Below are 16,070 nucleotides of genomic sequence, written 5' to 3'. Positions count from 1 at the left end.
GATGTAGACATCTTGAGGCGGGATGTTGTATTAAGTATGTTCTTTTAGTCATATGATTTATTTGTGTTTAAATATCTTTTGTTGACAGATGATTTTTGTACACATGTTTTGGTAAACATTGAGTTAGTTGGAAATAGAGTTTGTTGAAAATAGATGTGTGTTTAATATTCTTGTATTAGAAATAGAACAATATATATATATGAATTTGAACGGATTCTGTTTTTGGCCTCTAGGGACCTCAAAAAAAAAAAAAATCGGTCCCGCGTCCAGGTCTTACCATGAGTACTACGGTAATAGCTTATTCCCTATATGGGAAATTCGCTAAAAGGAAAACGCACACAAGCGGTAAAAACAGAATGACAATCGAAAACTAAATTAGATTTTTTTAAATTTTTAATGTCGTAATAATCATTTAATATTTTTTAGTTTTTTGTGAAAGTAATCATAAAGTCAAAATTAAAATTAGATGATTTTGATGTTTTATAAATGTGGATGTTGATAAATTTGGACATAAAATAGTGTGGAAGATTTTTTGAAATGTAATATGTAATGTACTAAACTAGTTGCCTTGTATATTTTTGTTCATTGCAGTCACTTATGTCAAAGTCACTCCTTTTTCCTTGATTATCTAACTAAAAGAACATTTATATCTTCCCAGGAACTATTTATTAACTCGGTGTTATTTATTTGTCGCCCTCAACAGGTCCAATTCGCGTTCCTCTTATTTTCCAGATTACTACACCTAGTTTCATTTTATACAGTGAATTAAGTCAAAGTCATATTTGAACTGGAGAGTAGGCCTAATATTTACTGAGGAGATTGAGTGGTAAACATTACCGAAATTTTTAGTAAAAATTACTTTTATCTTACAAAAAATAGTAAATCGTATAAATAAATACAACAAAAATTAGTGGTATCAGAAGTTTTAAACATACCTTCTCCGATTAGCTTGTCAATCACTCTTTTCATGGGTAAGCGGTGGTAGTAACTAAGATATTTTTTTGGAGAAAATCACAAATGTTGCAATAACCTTTGAACCGTAATCGTCACAGCAAAGGGGGTTGTATCATTGTGTTAAGAGTTAAAAAGGCTATAGGAATCAGAATTATAATCAAAATCAGTCAAGCCGCCTTTTTGAAAATCCAATTTTTACGAGTTTATATAGGTTTTAGCCAGTACGTTTTGCTTAAAGCGAGCTAGATAAAGTATTACCTAAAAGAGTTTAAGTATTAAACTTATATTTTAACTTTGGATTTATGTTTTCATATGAAGGGTTTTGGGACATGGTATAGTTTCAGTTTTAAATTAGCTGATTTTAATTAGTGATTGAAAAGTTAGTTTATAAGAAACAGTTCTCCAGCACTGGTTACAAATACGGCATTGGCATATCTACTTCTGATTGGATCTGTTGTCACAGCTTTTTGGCAGTATGATGGAATAGTTGTTCCCCCACTATTCCATTGATTTAGGATGTAGGAGAAATGTTAGATTTTCAACACGCCACTTCAGCTCTTCATTCATAGTTAGTTTCTCGCAACACTGTGTGTAGTTAGTCGTGTAACTCTATACGAGGACATAACTCAACCGCAGACGTCGTACATTCAACACTCGTAAACATGCAACTCGGTACTACCAATAACTATGCAGCTGCAACCACGTCGGTGCCACTGCCATTGCACAAGTTTTATTGCGCTCAGTTTTATAACGAGCAGAAAACGGATGGCCTTTGGACTACATTATGTACTGTAATCACGATATTGTAGCGGGGAAGAAGATGACGTGGTTTAGAAAAAGGCAAAATATTATCTTTGGTGCATTACTTGTAGCATGTAGTTGGCTGGAAATTATGTTATTGTTATAGAATATTTTAATATTGCGGGCTTATTCCCAACATTACTAACATTACTGAGTTATGAGAGTTTTGGCGGACCAAGCCTTGCTCGGTTGTGGTTAATAGGTTTAATTGTTAAAATAATATCGTTAATAATATGGTCGAAATTTTATAATTTACCATATCATTTTTATTACAAACCCTAGTCATTTAATCGCCAAAATAATAACAACTCTGTAATGTAAAAGTATGCAATTCAACAAAAATAAGACACACTTTTATGATCTTAAGTTTATGTCCTACTTGCATAGATTTTCCCCCTCCCTTAGTCATTGAAACCCGTTTTTCGACTTTAACACTCACCAAGGACAGCAGATAAAAAAAAATATGATATAAACAAAATCAAATTAGTTTTCAAATGACTTGTGACGATGTTTCGCTTTTCGCTACTACTTCTAAAGAAATTGCTGTCTATTTTTTATTGGGATTTAGCATACGGTAAAAGTTTTATGCCTAAAACCCCAGATTTAATTAGTTTACTTGGAATGCCTCAGTACTTTGTGAATTAAGTTTTGACTAACTACTTCCCCCTAATATTGAGTGGTCTTCAGTGCAATCTTTGCTAAATAGTTACAACTGATGTTTTTCCCATTGTACTGTATTTTTTTATTTGCTAGTATACTGTAGATGTCTTGTTATAAACAAAAGTGACACAAGTAGTTAGTTTACTTTTTAATTAATATTTTGTTCTACTACAATAGTTACTTGGCAACCCATATGGCCAATGTGAAATTTTTTAATTATCAAATGAGTTGTGTAGCGAAATACAAATTTTGCTGTGGTAGTAGCTGTCACCAATCACGTTAAGTCCTTATTCCAAAATTTATTCAAATTCTTTCGCTGGATTCCGAGATACACTGACAGACAGACAAACAGACATAGGTCATATTAGAGTATAGGATATGTGCTTCAGTATACCAAAGTCAGTGATATTACTTGACATTTTCTCTATGCATTGCATTCTGTTCTCGTATTAAATTATTTGATTTGAATCCCAGCACGTAGGGGTGTACTCAATCACACAACATGACTAATTCAATAACACCCTTGACATCGCAGTCGGTGCCTCACTTCGTTAACCTGTTATTGTTTGGTGTACCTTCATTTTACCATACATGGACAGTTTAATTCGACGGACTTGTTGCTTATATGGGGTTGTGCGGTGGTTAAACATTTTACAGAATACTACATGTGTCACGAAACACGATGATCCAGTCAAGTGGTTGGAGCGCAAGTCTTCCATCTTCGAGATCTCGGTTCGAATCCTGCATATCAGCATTGGCGAGATGTTATTAGAAAATTTCATGATTTGTGTTTAGAAGCCTATCCTAATAGTCCAGGCGCTAAACGGGTTGAGTATGCACTGAAAGTCTGACAAAATTTGACTTTTGATTATTGTTGGGGACATCTAGTAGATGAAAAAAATCGATGATGTCGCATTTCTAGGGTGGTCACAACTCGGGGGGGAGGGGGGGAAGTTGCGCGGGTCATCGGTTTACGTTCCCGCATCTAACTCACAAACGGTTAATGATAGAAAGGTGAATTAAGCGTCTATCTACGCCTAAATATATTTTCTTTTAAAAAGGTTATTACAACCTTTCTTCTATCTCTTATACTTTTGGCGCTAAACAACATTTATTGCAAAAAATGAAATTTAAAAATACTTAAAAATGAAATATCGGAAATATTGCGCTTGTTTAGGGCATGTTACAAACTATTTATGGTTAGAAAAACTAACAAGTAGTACAACAACACCAAGTTTAAAGAAATACGTGCAAAAACAACAGAGCTACGTTGATTTCAGTAAAAGTAAACGTGGAAAATTCGTAGTAGTATCGAGGCGCGCATGGATGGTACACGTAGCCCACAGTCAATATAGGTTTGATGTTGTAAGTAACTATGGGAAAGCTGAATTTTTCTATGCTGTTAGACTATGTTGCGATTATCATTTTCCCGAAAGTCGACACTCCTCCCCCCTTGTGCTTTCCTCTAACCCCCCTTTTTAGCGAATTTCCCATATAGGGAATAAGCTATTACCGTAGTACTCATAGTAAGACCTGGACGCGGGACCGATTTTTTTTTTCGTTTTGAGGTCCCTAGAGACCAAAAACACCATCCGTTCAAATTCATATATATATATATATATATTTATATATTTATATATTTATATATATATATATGTGTGTGTGTCCGTCAGCACGATAACTCGAGCAAAAATGATCCGATTTTTCTGAAATTTGGTACAAACGTGTAAACGTACGTTTATTCGAACGAGTTCGCGATCCAGCATGATCGGACCATGGGAACGGGGGTTTACGGGGGGTTTTATGGGGTAAAAATAGGTTTTCCCATTTTTGACCAAAAAAACATAAAATTGAGCATTTTCTTTCCAAACCATTTTGTAGAGCTTAAAAAAACAAATAATTTAGTATATTGAAGCGTTATTATGCGCCTAATGGTTACGGCGGAAATTCCAAAAAAATTGTAAATTTAAAATTCCCATGTTATTCTTATGGAGAATAAGTAAACTGTTGTAGTTTGCTTGTTTGTGAACATATTTTGATCAAATTTGGAAAATGTTTTTATTTCTTACTAACTATTCACATTTTACAAAAAAAAAAAAAAAAAACAGTTTTACCCTCCCTGATGCAGCAAACCTAAGTACTTTTTAAACTAATTCTATTTAAATCAAGAATAAATGTTATATTTTTAAGTAGACATTTCAGTGTAAATCCAACCAGTCAAATGGAAATTCGCTTAGTCTGCAGGTTTGCTGCGGCGGGGGTATTAGATAAATTTACAGCCTCTTAGCAATTAAGCTATAACTTTAAAACGGGTAAGGATAATAATGCAATATTTTATTAATCATTTTGCGTTACGATAATCTACAAAAAGAATTATTAGATGAATAAATGATGAAGAAGATAGATGATGAAGAAGAAGAAAATGTGTTCATTGTAATAAAATATCAATACAGTGTTTTTTTATTTAAATGCAAAGAACAATGGTCAAAGACCGTCTGTTTTGTGTTAGACACACTGATTTTAAAATATTTTAAAACCGTTTAAAAAAATACCATGAATCACATACAATTATTCATAAAATAAACTGATTTCCACTACAGAACATACACGAATAGCACTACATACTAATAAAGATCAGATAATAATAATCAATTGAATGAATAATAAAATTTAAATGTAGCCTACTGAGAATCTGAATTTTTCCTACAAACAGTTAATAATTCATAAAACAAACTAGTTTCTTTTATAATTTACTTTGATAGATACTTAACAAACAATATTTTATAAATTTTTTAAATTACATAGATTTTTTCAATTTTTGTATCGATATCTCAATTCTTAAATTTAATTATTATACTCCATTATCAATTCCCACCCTTTACTCCACGCCTCTTTAAGATAATTTCCAAGTGCCCGCCAATCTTTGTCATTTAAAAATTCAAAAAATATCATATTCATTTAAATATAACTTGTTAGACCAAAATTGACGTATCTTTTTTTAAATTGGAGATTCTGCTATAAATGGGTACACGTTTCATCCCGGTTGAGATTACATAGTGAACATACACAAATTTTATTTTCCATATAGAGTTAACTTTTTATTAGACGACCCCTTTTAATTGTAAAAAATGTTTTTAGGGATGGTTACGAATAAAAAATATATATCCACAATTTTCCAATATGGCCAACAACTTTGTTATTTCTTATGGAATACGCTGTATTTTAGTATTCTTTTACAATTTAAAAGCTATTTTCTTATTCGTGACATTTTTTCTCTAAACCTACCCCATTTAGGAGTTACAGCGTGTTATATCTAAAAGAAAGGCTTGTGGTGTACATTCGGCATCCTGTAGCTCATAAACGAGTAAGTTGAGAGAGAAAGTGCAAAAAATAAATAAGTCACATATAAGTCCTCGTTCAAAAAAATATATAAAATACGTTAAAAAATACTGATTTTGTTGTTCTAAAAATGGCCACCGTTTTCAAAAATGCTAGCTTACTTTGATATTGGAACAATTTATTTTATGGTTTTTTTTTATGTAGATGCGATTTGAAAACTTGTTTATTCTTTGTATTTCCGCTCTTAAACTTACGTTTATGAGCTGTGAGGATGCAGGATGTACTCACAAACCATTTCTTTTTCGATGTAACTCCTAAACAAGTAGCTTTAGAGAAAAATGTCAAGAATAAAAAGGTTTAAAAGTTGTGCGTTTACATTCTAAAACAATCATAAAATACAGGGTATTCCATAGGACTAACAAAGTTGTCAGCCATATTGGAAAATGGCGAACATATTTTTAAAATTCGAAACCACTAAAAAAACATCTTAAAATAAAGGGTAGTGTCCCATAAGAAGTTAACTCTATATCTCATAATAAAAAAGTTATCTATTGGTTCACTTTAGGTGAGACACCCTGTATAATAAAATGAGGCTCTGGCGTACAGCAGCAAATGCACGATATTCATTCATATGTATCCACTACAGTCTGTATATGTACTGAATGAGCTACATAACGTTAATATAATCTATATAAAGCGGCAAATTCAAATACAAAAACCATAATATACGTAATTTTTTTCATTGTTGCGGTGCACAAAAAAGCCTGAGGCCTGTAAAATCAATATACTGTACTATCTATAACTACTATATGCAAACAAACTGTTAATAACTATGTATCATTTTAAAATGTAAACTATGCACCCCAAATTTTGTATCAAACATTTTGTTGAGCGACCTCGTATAAAAAATCTACAAAGAAAAGTTTCATAAATTAATCCGTAAAAAATATTTTTTTATGTTTATGATATTTTATAACAATGAATATTTAGGATACCATGGTAAACACTTTTTGTAGAATATCGTAACGCAAAATGATTAATAAAAGATTGCGTTATTATCCTTACCCGTTTTAAAGTTATAGCTTAATTTCTAAGAGACTGTAAATTTATCTAAAAGGGGGGGGGGGTAGAGGAAAGCACAAAAGGGTAGGAGTGGGGACTTTTGGGAAAATGCTCATCTCAACATGGTCTAACAGCATAGAAAAATTCAGCTTTCCCATAGTTACTTACAACATCAAACCTATATCGACTGTGGGCTACGTACCGTCCATGCGCGCCTCGGTACTACTACGAATTTTCCACGTTTATTCTTACTGAAATCAACGTAGCTCTGTTGTTTTTGCACGGATTTCTTTAAACTTGGTGTTGTTGTACTACTTGTTAGTTTTTCTAACCGTAAATAGTTTGTAACATGCCCTAAATAAGCGTAATATTTCCGATATTTCATTTTTAAGTATTTTTAAATTTTATTTTTTGCAATAAATGTTGATTAGCGCCTAAAGTATAAGAGATAGAAGAAAGGCTGTAATAACCTTTGTAAAAGACAATATATTTAGGCGTAGATAGACGCTTAATTCACTTTTCTATCATTAACCGTTTGTGAGTTAGACGCGGGAACGTAAACCGATGACCCGCGCAACTTCCCCCCCTCCCCCCCGAGTTGTGACCACCCTAGAAATGCGACATCATCGATTTTTTTCATCTGCTAGATGTCCCCAACAATAATCAAAAGTCAAATTTTGTCAGACTTTCAGTGCATACTCAACCCGTTTAGCGCCTGGACTATAATAGGTTTTTAACTTTATGAAACAACTTATACGGCAATGTTTAAACAGGGATAACTGACTCTGTGTTAAATGTGTGTCTTCCTTCAATGATTCGTTCACTGAAATGTGTATGATGGTAGTACAGTAGGTTGTTTATACATTAAAGAAATCCATATAGTAATATTTACAGAAACAAAATATTTTACTGTATATAAATATCGTTAATCAGTATTAATTAGTCTTACAATAATGGTAGATATAATTTATTAAAATTTTAGGGCCTGAATAAAAAAAATACACATTTATTTATTATCAATATTATTTAAAATACTGATTTAACTTCAGAAAAATATATTTTGATTTTAAAACATCATTTTTTTTAATAAAATTGTGTAAATATTTAAAAATTAAAGAATGAAATACTGTAAATCGATGTTTAGTGTTTTCAACCTATCTTTTTCTAGTGAATGTAACGTAAGTTGTTAAGAAGTTGATTCCTGATCAGCTTATTGTCATCCTAGGCCTATTTAAATTCATCAGCCGAATATCTTGCCTCAGCAACTACCAACCCTTCCCCCGACAATATATTATGCTTGAGTCCAACCTCAATTTAAAATATGTTTGGATTGCCTGGAGAGAAGCATTTCTATTACAAGTATTAGGTAGAATACTTGATAATCAAGGCAATGTACATTCCACCGATATATTGTCGAAGAATATGGTTTGTCCATCTATTGGACACTTGTATATTAAAGACTTATACCTTGAGAGAGAGAGACAAAATTCTTTATTGATAACATAACAAACAATTATTGGTAGCAAAATATATAAAAGGCAAAGCCCTCACTGACAGACTCACTCACTCATCACTAATTCTCCCACTTCCCATTTACCTAGGAGGCTGAAATTTGGTACACTGATTCTTTAGGCATTAAATAGGAAAACTAAGTTGTTTTTATTCTGATCGGACTCTCGGGCTCCGCCCCAGTGGCTCTGGAGTTTCCCATGTTAACCTTATGAGTACTCATATTTAAATTGAATTAAAGAATCTTAACAGCTGTTTCACTTAAACAAGTTGGTTCTGTTCTATGATGTGCAATAGCATTACAGTTACAAGGATTACCAGCAGGGTGCAGCACTATTATTTTTTTTTAATTTATGACAACAGCTAATTTGCAACCAAAAGGTGAGTGAGCGTAGCGAACGAACTTCAACCAGGACGTGATTGAGCCATGCGAACGAGCTCACTTATGAAGTAAAACCCCGTGGGTACAGCTAGTAACTTATATAAATAAAAATATCACATGGGGTCACAGTGACATGCGTTATAGAGACTAACAATAAAAGTGCATCACACTCCAGTTTGTTTAACATTTTTTAGACAAGCTAAAGAAACTGAGGCGAGGCATACAGTGGGTGAAAATAAGGTCATTATATAGCCTATAACTGCATGGGATCACAGTTTTGAAAACTGGGACGAATAGAGCGACAGATATTAATCAAACATTTTTGGAAGTTTGGTTTTCATTAAGAAAATTACGTGTGAATTCCACCATATGAGAACAAGTTGAACTTAGTTATATGTCAAATATTACAGACAAGTACATTGACTTTCCTAAAATTAGAAAAGTTCAGCAATGTAGAATCAGGAGTTAATAACTGCATTCGCATCAAAGGTTGTGATGAACTATCTTGACATCAAGAAATACCTTTCATCATCTGTGCTGCTTTTGCTTACATCTACATCTCTGTTGTCATGATTTTATGAAGTTAAAATTTTATTTCAAAGACATTTTGCTTCTAATTTCCTGAAACAACATAATGAATTGTGTAACTGGTTATGGAATTTTTATTACTTGAAAGGGAATTAACATTATACAGTAGTATGTTTTGCTATAGATTCAGCTTGGGATATATTTGGATACCAGTTTACATACTCTGTGCTTCAATACGGGACGAGGTCACAGATAACATTAATGGGGTTCTTTAAGTATAGAAAATATTTACACATCCACGATTTTTCTTTATGAACAAATCTTACTACCCCCCAGATTGGTAAAATTATGTTGGTTAGCGTACACTTTTAATAATAATATGCGGTAAATTAATAATTTAAATGATTTTTTTAAGTTTAGTGCATTTAGAGTATCTATTTAATTTTCTTAGACATATAAAACATGGTTTATAACAGAGCCGCAATATTCCTGGCATTAAATTGTCATGAGTTAGTTAATCTATTCACACAAAAGGCAGCACTTTATAATTGACACTGTGCCCATGCTAAAATTGGTTCTTCATAACGTGTTCCTCTAATGTTCAGATAACAAATGTTTTTTCTATCTTGTAAAAATTTTTTTATTTACCTGTACTACCTACATTTTGTTTTACAAGTAAACTAGGATGTGTGATGATATATAATGTTTCTATATATATAAATCCTCAAAATTCGTTTAATATCTGCATTGATATGAATTATATTTATTAAATATTATCAAAATTTGTGCTAGATGTTATTGCTTAGCTGATAAAAACTATAAAATTTAGTAACTTAGAATTGAATTGCAACTGTGAATAATTTATCGATGAATATTTACTTGAACTTATAACTCGATTTTCATAGGCAATAGATTTTAGTGGTGTGGTAGAAAAGATTCACTATTTAAAAGAGAAGTTAAAATACCTCGTGGAAATACCTCCCTTTGTCAAAGACTAGAGGGAAGGGTGACCCCCAATACTGTCTCTACCCACTCTTGCAGCTCAGCTGTTATTTAACTGTGACATGTTGCTCAAACTTTTGAGGTTGACCTACATTGTGTTCTCTCTTTTTCAAATCGTTCAAAAGTTAATGTGATTGTTCTACAACCTACTAATGTTTATTTCATAGTACAGTATGACAATTTAGTTCAAGAAGGATTTGAATTTTAACTTGTGCATCTAAGAAAATTTAAAATATCTGTGTTCTCTGTTAATGTCATCTGGATGGAAGCCTAGGCTTACTTATGTTTGTTTGGTGTGTGCAGGAGCAGGCGGCAGATGCAAGGCAGGCGGCTGTGTCACCGGAGGACACGGAGGATCTCAGTCCTCTACCTTCCTCAGCACAGAGACCAGTCCAGCGACGCGGAGGCATCTCTGCTGAACCCGTCACAGAGGAGGACGCCACCAGCTATGTCAAAAAGGTGAGCTCTCAGAAGAACAAAGCAGTTTAGCGTAGGAATATGAAGAAACATAACACATCATATAATGTTCCAGTAGTTGTTATTTGGAAGTAAGCGCTTGCAGTAAGAAAATCACGGTCGTGATAATAATAGCCATATCACTTTGACCGCAAGAAATTACCCACACGGGTAATGTCGCGCTTGCGGCAGATAATCACGATGTCACGATCGCGGAGATGATCGAGATGGCTCAGTGAACGCTAGAGATAATTAGTGGAACCTCGATAAGAAGACCCTCGATAACAAGGTACTCTTGATAAACAAGTGTCATTTTCATATCCCCTTTAATTTATTTTACCCTTAATTACATGTTATGCAAACCTCAATAAGGAGTCAACCTTGATAACAAGTCTTATTTAATGATCCACATGAGAGTCTTCTTATCAAGGTTCTACTGTACTATTAATACTGTGATTGCAGATTTTATGAAATGCAGTTTTAGTTTTTGTCAAAAAAAGTAAATAATGGTGAAAATATTTTTTTTACGATAGGGAAATGATCTAGTCAGGATCATTAAGATGTTTTTTACCCTGGTGTGTGGGACATGATCCATCGGGTTCAGCTGCACTGGTGCATCACAGCTGTTCGGTTCTCTTCACTTTTAGCACTCCCCTGGGGAATGCAGAAACAGCGTTCCACGATTAGGGCTGGACAACATCAGTTGGACAAGTGTGTCCGGCGAAACCGGTCCACCAACTGTTTTGAGGTTCCTTCTGATCATTTCCCACCCCACGCAGTGGAAAAAGGTATGCTGTACATCATCGTAGTCGGAGTCACCGTACTGATATTCTGGGCTCTCTAACTTCCTCATCTTGTGAAGGTAGGCCCCAAAACAGCCGTGCCTGGTGAGCAGTTGGGTGAAATAGAAGATCTCCGTGGTCTCGCTCAACCCACCTTTGGAGATCCCCAATGAGTCTCACTGTCCATCTTCCTCGTTCATTACCCTCCCAGCGATATCGCCACTCTTCCATAGTGCGTTCTCGGGCTTCTGCATGGCTCAAGTCACCATTCCGATCAAAGATCCGCTTCCGTTGGTGAAAGTCTATTGTTGAACTTAATGTAGGTATTCTAGCTACAAATCCTGGAGTTTGACCTAGCTAATGTCCGAGGAAACAAAAATGCACTAAGACAAAAAATCATGCTCGAATTCACAAAAATTATGTTCAAAATTGCTTGTATAGAAAATTTCCCTCTCTGATAAATTTAATTTAAGTTCTTTTAAAGTTTTTTTTTTATGTATAAGCTACTAGCTCTAAAATCGAGTTAGTAAAAATAAACTAATCAAACGTATAAGTGTAGAAGTTATTTCCTATGATACGAAGTCGAAGAAATATAGAATTCGCTTTGACAGCTGAAGGATAAGATCAAAGAAGTTTTGGTTGTTTTAGTATTTGGCTGCTGAATAAAGATGAGAGCCTTCAGGGCACAGGGAATACAGACACACTTGTGATCTATGTACAGCTAACATGAAAACACCACTTTTTATCCAGGGGGTTCCCTAGTCTTGTTTGGATAATGTTTTTAGGATAGTGTAATTAGGCTTACTAAAGGACTCCACTGCCAATTATATAAAGAACCCCGTTGTAAGTGTCAATGTTTTGAATGGTCAAAGTACTGTAGAAATAAATCTTAAAATCGTTTAAATGCTGGATAAGAAACTAGCTTGATTTTGAGTGTTGAAATTGTAAAAGTATAAAGATATTAAAAATGGTGAACATCTTAACATTAGAGTAACATACAAACCTGAACTACTAGATGAATAGATTGGTTAGCTTACCAATTGTTACTAACTGAAAATTATTTTTATTGTACCTTTATCTGATTTATGTTCCTAACTTTCACAAGACAAAACAAACATACTTGGCAATTTAAAATTAAATATCTCCATGGTATGCCTTTTAAATGTAATTAATTTTATTTAAATAAATTTTTCATATAGTAGCCTATAATAAATTTGAGTATGGATCACACATTTTAACTAAAAAAAATACTACTTTCTGTTGAACTAAAATGAATTATGGTAAAAATACACCTAAAATTTAAAGTATTTTAGTAAGACATATTTTTATTTGTATTTGCTGAGTAGGCCTAAATATTAAAATACTAAGGTTAACATGAAAATCCTGTACGGTATTCTTGAAATAATTTTTACAGATGCAACACCCTGCAGTGTATAAACCTTAATAAGCAAATAAGGTGACTTCTTAAGATTCTAAACTAAACTAAGGTAATAAACTAAACTTAAATTGAGGGATTTGTGTGTCATAGGTTATTCAGTGATAAGGCAAATCCCCAGTTTCTGATGGAGGTTGGTCCTTTGTTAGCATATGATTATATGATGTCATGTCATTGAAAGCAGAAGGAGGATTATCACTGAGTATAATCTTCGTGTCTTTGGTGGTAACCTCGAGAATGCATTAATCTAACTAGTGTTTAATTGTGTAAATTGAAACCAAGATTCACCCACTCCAATGTTAAGGATAACATGATATTTGACCACCACTGATAACCACACTGATATTTGTGATTTTTACAGGTTGTACCTAAAGACTACAAGACGATGGCCGCACTGTCAAAAGCCATTGCCAAAAATGTTCTGTTTTCACATTTGGACGAGAATGAAAGATCGGACATCTTCGACGCTATGTTTCCAGTCACCTTCCTGCCCGGAGAGACCATCATACAACAGGGAGACGAAGGGGACAACTTTTATGTCATCGACCAGGGAGAAGTTGAGGTACGGGGCCATGTTTGTGTTTTTGTAAATTATATTTTATGGTAGGAATTAACCAAGATAAGTTAAAGTTGTATAGAGAAATAGTATTAGCCTAATGACAATATTTTATTTGAACAGACATAGTTTGCACCACAAAGCCCATTGTTACACTTAACCTGTAAACACATATTACAAAAAAAGTACAAGCAAATTGCCTCGCATGCTCATCAGCAATCATGCATGTGCAAAAACATTCTTAGGATGACCTAACAAGTCCAATATGCTCCAAGTACATTCCAATGTCTTCTGTGCTGTCATGAAGCAGAAACAACCATCAGGCATATCTATGGAAAGAGGTTATTGGTCGAAGCCATTGATGTATACAGGGTGTCCCGAACTATCTAGATCATTTCATACCAAATTATTCTTTAGGTGGAGACAAACACATTTCATGATATAAATGTGGTTCTCTGGTGACTAGTTTTTCACCTTAAGATTTAATACTTAAGATTTAATAATTAAGATTTAATAATTAATTAAGATTTAATAATTGAGATTTAATCAAAATATAAACTTCAAATTTTGTATAAACGTGTACCTTAAAGCATAAAATAAGTCTATACAATTTTGTCGCAGATTTATTCGGTAATCTTTTTTTCAAATTGTTATTTTATCGTGAGAGGGAGATTGTTCCAAGAACGACAGGCAATCACAACAAAAGTCCTGTCACAGTCACATACTGAACTCTTATGATGGGGCCTGCAAAACGTGAGGGATGTAATGTGTGTGAGCAGCTCAAAAGCTAAAGATCTTAAAAACATTGTGGCAGTCTATTGTGTAAAATTGAAAATGCTAACAATGCAATACTTATCAAACTCTGACAATTTAATTTTAATATTTTTATTTAATATAAAACAGTGTGAATAAAGCGTCTCAATCATTACCAATCTCAAGCAATAATTCTGTAAGCCTTGTTGCGCACCAGGAAGATATACAGTCATGTCATTGATCGCTGAGTTACAATAGTGAAATGGTGAATTTAAGAGATTCAACAAGATGTTTTTTTGAAAAGCTGAATGATGTTGTACCTGACTCAAAAGCAATCAAAAAAACTGATATGCTTGGAAAATCAATATAAAATAACTTTTTAAGTGTTAAGATTATATAACTGTAAGTACATAAACTGTAGCTTATCACAAGAGAGTGGTTTATCTTAAAATATGCTAATTTCCAGTTGAAAAGTTTGTTTTATATCTTTAAATTTTACTTAAATTTAAATTTTACCTACTCGTACTTGTAGTTTGCAAACATATCTAGTTACCAGGGATTTGTACCAAAATTATGATTTAGTTTTCATGTAGATGATACAATTTGAAAGCAGTTTTTTGTGGTACCATTGGGATGATTCTCTGAAGGGTCGTTACAAGTTGATGTTAGTGCCCTGGCCAGATATTAGTGGTAACAAGGACTAAAATGTTCAAAACCTTGTCAGATTGATAAAGTAAATTTTTGCAACTGATGTATTTTTTTCAACAAGAGACGCCATGCTTTTGCCATTTGTATATTTATTGTCGCATCGTCTTTCAGTCAGGTTGTGTTTTGTTTTGTTATGGACTAAAAGCGTGAATGCAGTTGTCAGATCAAGTTTTACTCATCCATTTCTATCAAATTTTACTATTTGTTCACTTCGTCAGATTTTTAATGTTACTGTCATTGTGAATTATTAAAAAATATCAAGAGCTTCAGCATGGTTCAAGAAATATTCTCATATTGCAAAATGATTTTTCAATGAGGTTGTACCCTCATTCATAAAATTTTAAATTAAATATTGAACTTGCATTAAACAAAGTTACCATTTAATTGGCTTTAATAAATAACCTAAGAATAATATTTTAGATAAAAAATAATGCAGTTTCTTTTTAACATATCACTGTAATCTTAGGTGAAACACCAAACTGTGAGTCATGTGTCAAAATTCAAATAAAGTTTATTTCTTAAAATACTGAACAAAATATCATATTTTGTTTATTTAATTTAATTCTTTTTTGTGTTTTGATATGGAACGGTCCAAACCCTGGTCTTGATATTATCTGACATCGATCTTTTGTTAGATAGCTTTGTTAGATTAAGATAACCCAATGACAAATGGCATATGGTTCAAGTAACAATCTACATCCAGTTCTGATAGAAATGTAAAACATGATATTATTCTTTTGTTTTAACCAATAGCTGTAGACGAAGATATTTAATTGTAACAACTCCCAAAGAATAGTAGGAGCTACCAGATGGAAGATGTTTCACATTGCTCTGAACATAACCTGTTTTAACAATTATGTAATTTTTCAGGTGTACGTCAACTCAGAGCTGGTGACGACGGTAGGTGAGGGAGGCAGTTTTGGAGAGCTTGCGCTGATCTACGGCACGCCACGCGCCGCCACGGTACGGGCTAAGACGGACGTGAAGCTGTGGGGTATTGACCGTGACTCGTACCGTCGTATACTCATGGGCTCGACGATTCGCAAGCGCAAGATGTACGAAGAGTTTCTCTCGAGGGTCTCTATATTGGGTGAGTTCAGTTATTTCTAGACAAGAATATAAGTTGGTTTACTGTCCATTTTA

The 16,070-nt window shown here is 33.4% G+C and overlaps 1 protein-coding gene across 2 annotated transcripts in view; it reads left to right on the top strand.

The window, feature by feature from the left end:
• Positions 1–16,070, top strand: part of LOC129002066 (cAMP-dependent protein kinase type I regulatory subunit) — a 159,052-nt gene that overhangs the window by 126,437 nt on the left and 16,545 nt on the right. For both annotated transcript variants that reach the window (XM_054429577.1, XM_054429578.1), the window contains exons 2-4: positions 10,541–10,696; positions 13,272–13,472; positions 15,798–16,017. In XM_054429577.1, the coding sequence (XP_054285552.1) occupies positions 10,541–10,696; positions 13,272–13,472; positions 15,798–16,017 (577 nt within the window). The remainder of the gene's footprint in view (positions 1–10,540; positions 10,697–13,271; positions 13,473–15,797; positions 16,018–16,070) is intronic.

The sequence above is a fragment of the Macrosteles quadrilineatus genome, unplaced genomic scaffold (assembly GCF_028750875.1).
Source record: "Macrosteles quadrilineatus isolate MER2022 unplaced genomic scaffold, UCM_ALF_1.0 Scaffold_9__3_contigs__length_116548681, whole genome shotgun sequence".
NCBI lineage: Eukaryota > Metazoa > Arthropoda > Insecta > Hemiptera > Cicadellidae > Macrosteles > Macrosteles quadrilineatus.
The sequence above is the reverse complement of the archived record's forward strand: the minus strand, read 5'-3'. Positions and strand labels throughout refer to the sequence as shown.